General features: G+C 37.5%; 1 protein-coding gene across 8 annotated transcripts in view; it reads right to left on the reverse strand.

Moving 5' to 3' along the window:
* Positions 1 to 391: 391 nt before the first annotated feature.
* The window catches only part of DYNC2H1 (dynein cytoplasmic 2 heavy chain 1), a 339,344-nt gene continuing 327,597 nt past the window's right edge, over positions 392 to 12,138 (reverse strand). For all 8 annotated transcript variants that reach the window (XR_011995854.1, XR_011995852.1, XR_011995853.1 and 5 more), the window contains one exon: positions 392 to 1,212. Coding sequence is in view for 4 of the 8 variants with exons in the window: in XM_072729934.1 (XP_072586035.1) it covers positions 1,054 to 1,212 (159 nt within the window). In the remaining 4 variants the exon portion in view is untranslated. The remainder of the gene's footprint in view (positions 1,213 to 12,138) is intronic.

Raw genomic sequence — 12,138 nt, forward strand, 5'->3', positions numbered from 1 at the left:
CTCGGCTGCCACCCACAGGGCCAGAACCTGAGCACCTGTCACGGCTGTGGCCCGCCTCCCTGAGGGGGCCACTGCTGCCTCGGGGTGGGCACAGCCACAGAGGCTCCTTAGACTTCTTCCTCCAGGGAGGTCTGAGCCCCAGGCTCAGAAGGCCCCCTCCTTGTGGGCTGTGCCCGGCACTGCCCTGAGCCTGGGTGCATCCAGGGGAGCTCTCTTACCTTTGATAGTCACTCTCTTATCACAGTTTAATCTGTACATTCAACTTCCCTGTTCAGATCACTGGGCTGTTTTGTTTTTTTTTTGTCTCCCGATGGGACTGATACAAATGGTAACAGGATTTAAAATAGTTCAGATTTCTGAATCCAATTCCAATTGCTCAGAAACTCTAAAATTACAACATAAAATACATTTATTTAAGCGTCCAGCCATCGCAGAATTTTACTGTTTCATAGAAACAGATGGTAAAATGTCATCTACATGAGAAATGATAACCTCTTGTTTAATTATTCCATTGGTAAAATTCTTGTCCTGGTTTCTGTGCTGTTACCCCATTTCTTTTGGATTGCTTTAAGATGCTGTATATTTTAACTAAAATAAAATATATTTTTAAGTGTTTAAAAAGGAACACATATCTAAACCCATAGATGACTGAAAAAATTAATGGTCTTATATTTTCTTAATACAAACAAAATTATGATACAAAAAATAGCCAAAATATTACTTATGGATTCCTTAAATACACCATTTTCAGCCTCCTGCCTACAACATTAATTTTTTGAGCCACTGGAAACATGACCTGCCTCACAGAAATATTTAATGTTATAAAGGGAATATATCCTTTTAACATTAACCCCATGAAGTTAGTACTTTAAAAGCTGCATGGGGCTATCGTGACCCATTTTAAAAAACCCAGTGAGACCAGTAACACAAGGTAGGTAACTATGTGATAACTTTTTGAACTAACATTTTAAATGTTGACTGACCACATATTTATTTAAAGGTGAAGTAGCAAATTTCTCTTTTTGCTAAAACAGCTTTTATTATAATTAGACTCTATTGGTTTTTTAGAAACAGAGCGGCTCCACACTGAATCCACTGGTCTTGGTTGCCTCCACACGGGACGTCGATGTTGGCTACCACACGATCCCTCTCGGCGCTCGTGTACAAGGGCAGAGATATGCACTCGTCAGGAGAATAGGGACCATATGCACCCTGGAGAAAAACAATTTTGTTTTAAAATATGGTAATATACTACTTGGAAGTAGATCAGTAGATAGCCAAAGACACAAAGCTCTCCCAAATAATAAGACTTCATATTTTATTATGAAATATTGTAAGGACCAGCATAATCAATCCCATGAACAGATTGGACTCCCAGCAAGCTGTGCATCATTCACAGTCCCTGAGCCTCACACAGGGGGCATTTTGAAGAAAATCCTACACATCACAATCTGTAAATATTTTCTTTAAATAAAATAGAAAAATAGAATCATGATACCATTACTGCCAATAAATATTAACAATAATTCCCTTTTTTAGACATTGAAGAGTATATTTTAGAGAACACAAATAATCTCTATGAAATACTTGCCTTAATATATGTTTATTAAATACCAACCTGAACAGGATTATACAAACTAATGCCCATTTTCACATTTAAAAATTTTTTTAAAAGATTTTTATTTATTCATAAGACACACACAGAGAGAGAGAGAGAGAGAAGCAGAGACACAGGCAGAGGAGAAGCAGGCTCCACGCAGGGAGCCTGATGTGGGACCCAATCCCGGGACTCCAGGACCACGCCCTGGCCGAAGGCAGGCACCAAACCACCAAGCTATCCAGGGATCCCCTCCATTTTCACATTTAAAAGCTAAGACACTTTTGTGAATATTCTCAATCCCCCCCTGCCCCCTTTCTTTATCAAAACTAGCTCCCTGATGCAGGACTGTCTACTTTCCACAGGCACAGGGGAGGAGACACTAGCTCTTCACCTTTCTGATTTTTCTTCCCCCTTTCAGCTTCTGCAAGCTAGAGCTGAATACTGAAAACCCAGAGCCACAAGGAGCAGAAAAGACGTCTAACAAATGAGTAAGAGGAGGCAGTGCTTTGCCTCTGTATCATGAACAGATCTCTCTGCTGTTTCTGGGGTTGTGGGTGATTCTATAATTGGGTCATCTCATCAAAGTATAACAAACATAAATTACGTGCGTTAAAATTTTACCTACAGCTTTCCTTGATTAAGCAATTTTGAAGATTAATTTTAGTGCCATGTAGAAGAAGGATATAAGTTTTACTTCTCCAATTCAACTATCCTTGTTCGTGAACAGGGCTTTAAAATTTCTGCAAGCGTTGTTTGCCATTACATAGGATTTTCTGTAGTAGTTGTTCTACATTTCCAAAACATTTTTTTTCCAAATTAAACAACTAAAAAAATTTTAAGTATAGTTGACACACAATGTTATATTAGTTTCAGATGCATCATACAGTGATTTGACAATTCTCCATGTTACTCAATGCTTACCATGATAACTAGTTATTATCACCATACAATATTAATTATTACATATTATTGGCCATATTCCCTATGTTTTACATTGCCATGACCTCTTTTATAACTGGAATTCTGTGCCTCTTAATCCCCATTTATGTATTTCACCCATTTCCCTGCCCACCTACCTGCTGGCAACCATCAATTTGTTCTCTGTATTCACAGCTGGGATTTTTTATGTGTTTCATTTGTTTTTTTAGATTCTACATATAAGTCAATCATATGGTATTTGTCTTCCTTGTCTGACTTATTTATCTTAATACACTTGAGGTTCATCATGTAGTTGTAAATGGCGAGATCTCATCCTTCCTTACAGCTGTAGAATATTCCATTGTATATACGTCTGTGTGTATGTGTGACTCATCTTTTTTATCCACTCATCTATCAACTGACACCTAGGTTGCTTACATATCTCGGCTATTCTAAGTAATGTTGCAATAAACATATCTTTTCTAATTACTGTTGTCATTTTCTTTGGGTAAATACCCAGTAATGGAATTACTGGATATAGTATTTCCATTTTTAATTTCTTGAGGAAACTCCATAATACTCTCCACAGTGGCTGCATTCCCACCAACAGTACACGAGGGTTCCTTTTTCTCCACATCCTTGCCAACACTTATTATCTGTGGCTTTGGTTCCAGCAATTCTGACTGACAGGTGTGAGGTCATATCCATTATGCTTTTGATTTGGATTTCCCCAATTAGTAATGTTGAGCATTTTTTCATGTGTCTGTTGGCCATCTGTATGTTTTCTTTGGAGAAATGTCTATTCACATCCTCTGCCCAATTTTAAGTTCTGTGGGAAAATATTAGGGGTATTTTGAAAAGAATTGTGTTGAATCTGCACATGGTTTTGGTTTGTATGGACCTCTTAACGATATCAGTGCTTTCAATCCGGAAGCATGGTATATTTTTACATTTGTGTTATCTTTAATTTCTTTCATCAGTGCTTTATAGTTTTCAAATTACTCATTTCACCTCCTTGGGTAAGTTTCTTCCTAGTTTATTCATTTTGATGCAGTTGTAGATGGGATTGTTTTCTTCTGTTACTTTGTTATTAGTCCATAGAAATGCAACAACTCTCTATATATTAATTTTGTATCCTGAAACTTAACTGAACCCATTTATTACTTCTAATAGTTTTTTGATAGAATTTTAGGATTTTCTACATATAGTATCATGTTATCTGCCAATAGTTTACCAATTTTGGGTGCCTTTTGTTTCTTGTCTGATTGCTGTGGCTAGGACTTCCAATGCATAAATGTGGCAAGAGTGGACTTTCTTGTCCACTGAGTTATGATGTTAGCTGACCTTTATTATGTTGAAGTATGTTCCTGTAAACACACTGTTGAATGTTTCCAACATGGATGGATCTTTAAGTTTTGTTAAATGATTTTTCTGCATCTGTTGAGATGATCTTATGGTTCATAGCTTTCATTTTGTTAATGTGATGTATCCCACTGACTGATGTACAATCCCTGAGTTAAATCCCACTTGACTGTGGGGAGTGACCCCTTTAATGTACTGTTGAATTTGGTTTGCTTATTTTTTGTTGAGGATTTTTGTGTCTATGTTCATTGGAGATACTGACCTGCAGTACTCTTTTCTTTTTTTGTAGTGTCTTTGTCTGGTTTTGGTGTCAGGGTAATGTTCGCCTTGTAGAACTAATTTCTAAGTGGAAATTAAGTTCCACAAGGAAATTAAGTTCCACTAAGTGGAAGCTTCCTTCCACTTCTACTTTTGGAAATAATTTCAGGAAAATAGGTATTAACTCTTCCTTAATTGTTTGGTAGAATTCACCGGTGAAACCACCTAGTACTGGACTTTTTGTTGGGAGTTTTTGGATTGCCAATTCAATTTCATTACTAGTAATTGGTCTATTCATATTGTCTACTTCTAGGCTGTCCAATTTCTTGACATATCATTTTTTTGTAATAATGTCTTACAATCCTTTGTATTTCTGTGGTGTAGGTTACTTCTGTTTCCTTTCTGATTTGAGTCCTCTTTTTTCCTCTTGATAAATCAGGCTGAAAACTCACAATTTTGTTTATCATTTCAAAGAACCAGCTCTTGGTTTCATTGACCTTTTCTACTGTTTTATTTTTTTCAAGTATCTAGGTCATTTATTTCTACTTTCATCTTTATTTTCTTCCTTCTACTAACTTTGGGCTTTTTCTAGTTCCTTTAGATATACAATTAGGTTGTTTGAAATTTTTCTTTCTTCTTAAAAGATTGGCCTGTATCTCCTTGAAATTCCGAGAACTGCTTCTACAGCATGCCAAAGACTGTGGAGCACTGTATTTTCATTTTCTTTTGTCTCTAGGTATTTTCAATTCCTCTTTGGTTGTCTGTTGACCCACTGGTTGTTTAGTAGCAAGTTATTCAGCCTCTGCGTGTTGGTTTTATCCAGTTCACTTGTAATTGATTTCTAATTTCATAACCTTGTCGTCAGAAAAGATTCTTGGGATGACTTTACTGCTCAGTCTGTTGAGACTTGTTTTGTGGCCTGATGTGCTCTATCTTGGAGAATGTTCCATTTGGAAATAAAATGTGCACTGAACGGATTCTGAATGCAATGTTCTACATCTATCTGCTACATCCTGGGACTCTTGAAGGCAGCCACCACACCCTGCTCCCATCTATACTGGCAAGGGTGGGGGAGGACATGTACACAAGGTGCTCACCAGTCCTTCTGATTGATAATGCTCCAACAACTCTTCTAGGGCTGTTTCCTTTATATTCCAGCTGTTCTTTGTGAAACTCCTGCCTTTTCTGTGTCTCTGGGCATCTGGGCTGGTGTGGGCAGGGGCCTGAAGCTGGCACTTGCCAGCCCCCACCCCCATTCAAGAGACTTCTGCAGGTCCCCTGCTGTTGGGAGAAACCAAAGGCCTGCATCCTTGAAACGGTAGCTGCCCTTTTAATCATAGCTTTTTTTTTTTTTTAAGATTTTATTTATTTATTTATTTATTTATTTATTTATTTATTTATTTATTTGAGTGAGTGAGAGAGAGAGAGAGAGAGAGAGAGAGGCAGAGGGAGAAGCAAGCTCCACGCAGGGAGCCCGACATGGGACTCGATCCCGGGTCTTTAAGATCACACCCTGGGCCGAAGCTGGCACTAAACCGCTGAGCCACCCAGGTTGCCCTTAACCACGGCTTTTATTTCTGTGTCCCAGGGTGGATGAATGTGCTCAGTGTCCCTTCGGATGTCCCTCAGTTGCAGGTGGCAGTAGTAGGCTGGGCTTCATTTCTCCTATTCTCTCCATGGTCCCTCCGCTCTCTGCTGTGCAGAGCTTCCCAGCTGATCCTGTGCCTCAGGAAGAGCTGCTCTGTGCACAGGTGTTGACTCCATGTGTCTGTGGAGGAGGGTAATTCAGGGTCTTCCCATGTCACCATCTTGGATTCTCCCCCAATAGCAATTCCTTAATGTCATATTCTCTCCATTACCCACCTTTTTTTTAAGTTTTTGTTGTTAGAATCATAATTCAAATAAAGCCCACATGCTGCAGTTTGTTGATATGTCTCTGAATTCTCCTAAGTTTATAGGTTTGTCCTCCTGTTTTCCTTGCAGGTTGTTTGCTGAAGAATATATACCCAAGAGCTCTCTCCATGCTGGCTGTGGTTGGCTCCCTTCCCGTGTCATCATGTTCTTCTGTTTCCTGTATTCTTGTGAACTGGATCTGGAGGTAAGTTTAGATTCGGATTCAATTTTTGGCAAAAACTCTGCATACGTGGTACGCAGAGCATACATGGTATGCTTTCATTAACAGGCACATGATATTTGGTGGTCTCTCTTTTTACACATTAGGAGCCATGAAAAGTACTGTCATATTCATGATCACAGAACGGCAGTCTGATGCCATGAATGCCTCTTTATTTCCAGGTAGAAACAGATCTACAGAGAGAAACTTCCATTACCAATCCCTAGATTGTATTTAGAGAAGGCTCAAACTTCCCTTTATGTGATTTCAAAATAAATTTGCTCCGTCACATATCATATAGGTGACTAATGACCTCCTCTCTCTTTGTTAAAAAGCACTGTTATGACTTGGTGGATTTAAACATATTTGGTGTGCTTCAGTCAAATGGAGTTATTTATTATCTTACTGCTACTCAGATTGTTGATCTTTGCCCAGGGGGAACTCTTAATATTGGCTCTTGAGTATTTATTATTTGTGGGTTTTTTTTTTATATGTCTCAAGTTGTCTTAAATAGCTTTCTTGCTTTTTAGTATGTCGACATATTACAAGCTCATCTTGTACATTTCCTGTCCAGAAATCAAACTAGTCATTCTGAGGATCTTTTAGTAAGAAATGGTATCAGGGATTATAATCTGGGTGCAAGGAATGATCTATCATTCTCCTTCTAGGATTACTTTGTGACTGGAGCTTAGAATTATGTATTCCCTAAAGAAAAATATCTAGCTCATAGTATTTCCAATTCACATTTTGGATAATGTTTTATTGAACTTACATAATTTTATTCAACTAATGGATCATTTCTTGGAGTTGGAATGAGACTTACAGGAGAAGTTAGACTCATCCTAGAATTTTACAAATGGAAATTCAGAAACTCCATGGTAATCTGGTTAGCAAGTGGCCAAGCAGCCATAGACAGTCCAGTTGGAAAAAGGATTTAGCATATGAACATTGCCTCCTAAAGACTCTCTTCTATGGTTACTTTAAGAGGAGTGCATTTAAGGAAATGAATCATTTTCTCACTCTGAGCTCCTGACCTTAAGTAGATTACTGTCTGAGCATCAGTTTCTCTATTATAACAGGGAGAAACACATACTTGCTCACCTATTAGAATGCTGAACAGATCCAATGATGCATTAAGGAACTCGGATATATACTATTTATCCGCACATCTGACTCTTTGGGTTACATACACATACTTTTGTTGTAATGCCCTACTAATTCTCATATCAACTAGAAAAAAACCACCACAGCTTTTAAGCATCCAAAACATGTCATGGATGGTGCTAGGACAGACAGAAATATTTTTTCCTTCATGGAAAAAGTACAACAAAGATCTACTAAGTGGGCATTATATGAAATTTTGATTATCTTTTCCTATCTCTCCCCACCTTACATACATATCCCCCCCCCACACACACACATGTGTACATGCACAGAGGGAAATACTGTCCTGCCTTTCCTGGTACTTGGTCTGAATCAGTTATAGCTCTTTGAAATCTCATTCCTTCCTAACATGCCTGATTTACATATAACAAAACTCATTCTTTACGGAGTATCATTGCCCAAATATATAAAAAGACCAGCTGCCCTGAATCTAATTTTTCTCTTTTGTATTGGTGATTCAGTGAGTCAGTTATGCATCCGTTTCATTTAACCGCATTTTATACATTACTGTGCTTAGAATGATAAAGGCTAATAAGCATTTTAGTATATACCCAAATAAAGAGCATAATAATCTTTGAAGCTAAAAATTTAGCTTATGAAACTATGTATTCATCAAATACACAGACTGTAGGTTTGGGGAAAATGGGTATTTTAGAAAATCAAAATAAAATACTACTCTGGGATATGTTATCCTAACAAGAATTAGCGAAGAGAATGAATCCTTAAAAAAAAAAAAAAAAAGAGAATGAATCCTCACTTGGATCTCAGAAAAAATACAGGATCGGGAGTAAAGAGAATTCCCACTTGTTATCAGCACCTAATCTCTTTCCTCTTCTCCAATTTTGCTTGAATGGCAGTGCTCGAGGTTCCAGAAATTTCTGTAATTGCTGTAACTCCTTAGACATTCCTCAAGTTAATAACCTCGTGCAGGCATTAACCTCTAAATTCTTCAGCAGACAGCAAACATTATGGATCTCTTGGGTTGAAATGACCTAAACCTATGAATGCCTGTTTGCAATCCCAGGAAAGGTCTTAAATTATCTCCCTCCACCACCTGATACTTGTTTGCTGGTCACAACTTGTACAGCAGACATGAAATGGAAACATCCTGCTGAAAGGTGTTAGGATCTTCTTCCTTTCCATGTAGAAAATATGTTCTGTGTCCTTTCACTGTGATGTTAAGCAACTGTTTCCTTAAGTTAGGACCTACCAGTAATGCAAAGCTGATATTTCACATATTCACTATCAATTTATGAATTTTTGCATGTATTTCCAAATCCCTCCAATCCTGCTTTTTGTTTTAAAGCAAGGGTACAAATGTTGCTACTAAAACCTACAGTGTTTTAAGAGCAAAGCTGCACTGCTGCTTCTCCACCCCTCTGGCATCATGCCAAGCTCTTTATTTTTTGTTGTTTACTTTCCTGTTTATTTAGCACATGGTGTTATATTAATTTCAGGTGTACAATATAATGATTCAACAATTCTATACATTACTCAGTGCTCATCGTGGTAAGTGTACTCTTTATTCCCTTCACCTGTTTCACCTGTGCCCACAGCTGCTTAAAATTTTGCTTGTCATATCCCAAAACCTCTCAAGTGGTAAACACTATAACCTATAAAGAAGTGAAATGAACTTGCTCTTAGATGATCAAAGTAGCAGAGCTAAGTACTTCAGCATTCTCACTATGACCATGATACTGTGTGAGGATAGAAGCTCCATGAACACTGCTTTAGCAGAATTAAATTCTGATGATACAATTCCTTCTTTGATCTGTATCTCTTAACAGACAAAGCTTAAGATGCTGCTGGGCTGAAATATTTGCATGAAACTAAAATTTTACTAATCACTATTCATAAACATAGTGCAACTAACAAGTACATTAATGGATGAAAACAAGGAAACATGGTAGGAAGCCTGACAATAATGTCAGAGACCATGTAAACAAAGTAGTTTGACACGATTAAAGTATATTAATTAAAACCTATATATTGTGATTAATTTAAAAGCAGTTAATGTGTTCATATATCCAACTTTATTAAAACAGAAGCTGGTATAATTAACTTAGTTCAAAAATAAGGCCAAAAATTGAAATGTCATGCTTCTGCCCACACCAGGGAAGGAACTTTTTAGAAGTACACATATTGCCAACAGCAGGCAATGCACCAGTCCTTGAAACAAGACAACGCATTGTACGAAGGCAAATGATGCTACTAGCAGACAACAAACCTACCCAACAAACCAAAGAAAATAACAGAATGGAATACCAGAAAACAAAATTACTTAGGTTGACTATGTTTTAAGTATTTGTCCAATAGGTTTTATTATATTTCTTTCATTTTAAAGTAATCCCTACACCCAACATGGGGCTTGAGCCCACAACCTGGGTTTAAGAGTTGCCTGCCCTACTGACTTGAGCCATCCAGGCGACCCTATTTTGTTATTTTTCTCATTAGTTTATGCATAAAATCCAAATAACTTATTCTAACACATTGTTTTTTTTGTTTTGTTTTAAGAAAAGGAGATATTAGGAAATCAGAGCTTTAATATATATAAAAGTGACACAATTTAGCACTGTAACTCCAGAAACATTAAATATCTCAAAACAGAAAACAACTTGCCAGCAATGAGTATTTTGTTTTTCTTTTTAAAGATTTGACTTACTTATTTGACAGAACCAGCACGAGCAGGGGGAGCAGCAGGCAGAGGGAGAGGGAGAGAGGGAAAAGCAGACTCCCCCCTGAGCAGGGAGCCCAATGCAGGACTCAATCTCAGGACACTAAGATCCCAGGACCTGAGCCGAAGAGGCTTCACTCAGGCTTCACTGACTGAGCCACGCAGGTGCCCCTTGGTAATGAGTATTTTGAAAGATGTTGTTCAGTCAAGAATGTTTAGCAACCCTTTAAAATGTTTTTTATACATTTTATATATTTTATAGAGAAATACTTTCTTCATATTTTTCAATAACATAATGCTTATTAATAACACTGCTTTCATAGTAAGTGCCTAAAGGAGAAAAAAGTCACATAGAAAATATATGGATAGTTATCTTTAAACCAGAGTGCATATAAGACAGAGCTTTGAACATATATCTTCTGAAACACATAGTGACAATATCTTCATATAAAAGTAACACAGAAAAAAAAAATAAATAAAAAAAATAAAAAAATAAAAAAAAATAAAAGTAACACAGAGACTGTGTGAGTGGCTTATGGAATCGCTTTTTAGCCCTGTTTTCCCTCAGAATGAAACTGATTCTAAAGGTGAACTGTTCGTGTAGTGCCTGTTACGGGGGGCAGGTCCAGGCCTGAGGGTGTTCTGGCCAGTTCAGGACTTCATTAACCTGATGCGGACAATCCTAAATAGCATTCTTCACTGGAAAGACAGGACAAAAGCCAGGTGAGGTCCTGTGGCACATCAAACAGGGTACTGTCTCAGGCTCATCTACCTCCAGTATTTCTCAGACTGTGTCACATAAACTGCTAGATCTAAGAGAACAGTGGGTGTAGGTGCATGGAGACCCCTGTGTGAGCTTACCATAGGAATACTCTGAATCTGCAATATTCTCAAATATGTAATGAATTTTCAAGGGTGAGCAATACTGTGTTGATTAAAGTTGTTCACTGAACAGTTTTTCTCAGAGAACCATTATGGAATGGTTTCATATAGAACATTTTTGGGAAACGCTTTAGACTTTTTGGGGCAAAGTCTCCTAAGGTTATCCTAATTCAGACCTAGATTATTCAACCACCACTCTTGAGCTGGGACTGGGCCCACTAAGAATCTGCACCACAAGTGAACGAGGGTACATGGAAACAGCATTATTGTAGCACACATAAATACCGGTAAACAGAAAAACTAAGTAAATGGCTTCATATGCATTTTATATTTAATTGCCCTTGAAAATTCCTTTTTTTTTTTTTTTGGAGAATTCCTAATTCTATCTTTAATTGGCAAAGGGTATTGCATTTATAATCGAAGCAATGGTAGAGCCTTCTCTACCTCGTTCCCAGTAAAAGCCATGGAACTTGGTGCTCATAGACTTCAACTATTGCCACATTGTAAAATAATGACAAAATATCAGTCTTCTGCAACCTAAAATACTCTTTAAAAAATGGAGGTGCTGTCTGCTTCATAGCAATGCTGTGCGTGTGACTGGAGTGCTAGGCACGTTTCTGCTAAAATGAAGCTACTTGGCGATTAAGTGGATAATATTGTGGAAATAATCTGGGGAAAAAACCTGCCTTAAGGGGAATAGTCACCAAGTTTTGAAGTGCATTATTTTATTCAAGTTGATCATAGGATTGTAGACCTCCGCCATGAAGTAGCTGTGAGAGTTTTTTTTTTTTACTGGTTTATGTAAATTGATGTGATACTTCATTTTATGATTCCTTCCTAGTAAAAAACCATTGAAACGTTACTGTTCTTCCCCCAAATTCTGTAGAACATACTAAAAACATCGACAGCTGCCCAAATTTTTCTTTTTCTTAAATAATATAATGCTTCATTCACTCAAGCAGAAGCTGAAGAGTTTAAGTTTATACAGAGGTGACAAACATTTCTGTAAGGGGCCAGATAATATTTTAGGCTTTGTGAGTCATATGGTCTATGACATATCTCACTCTGCCGTGCTGTCTGAAAGCATAGATAATGTCTACATAAATGGGCAAGGCTGTTTTCCTCCCAAAATTTTATTTATGGGCACTGAAATTTGAATTTCATATA

The sequence above is a fragment of the Vulpes vulpes genome, chromosome 12, assembly GCF_048418805.1.
Source record: "Vulpes vulpes isolate BD-2025 chromosome 12, VulVul3, whole genome shotgun sequence".
NCBI lineage: Eukaryota > Metazoa > Chordata > Mammalia > Carnivora > Canidae > Vulpes > Vulpes vulpes.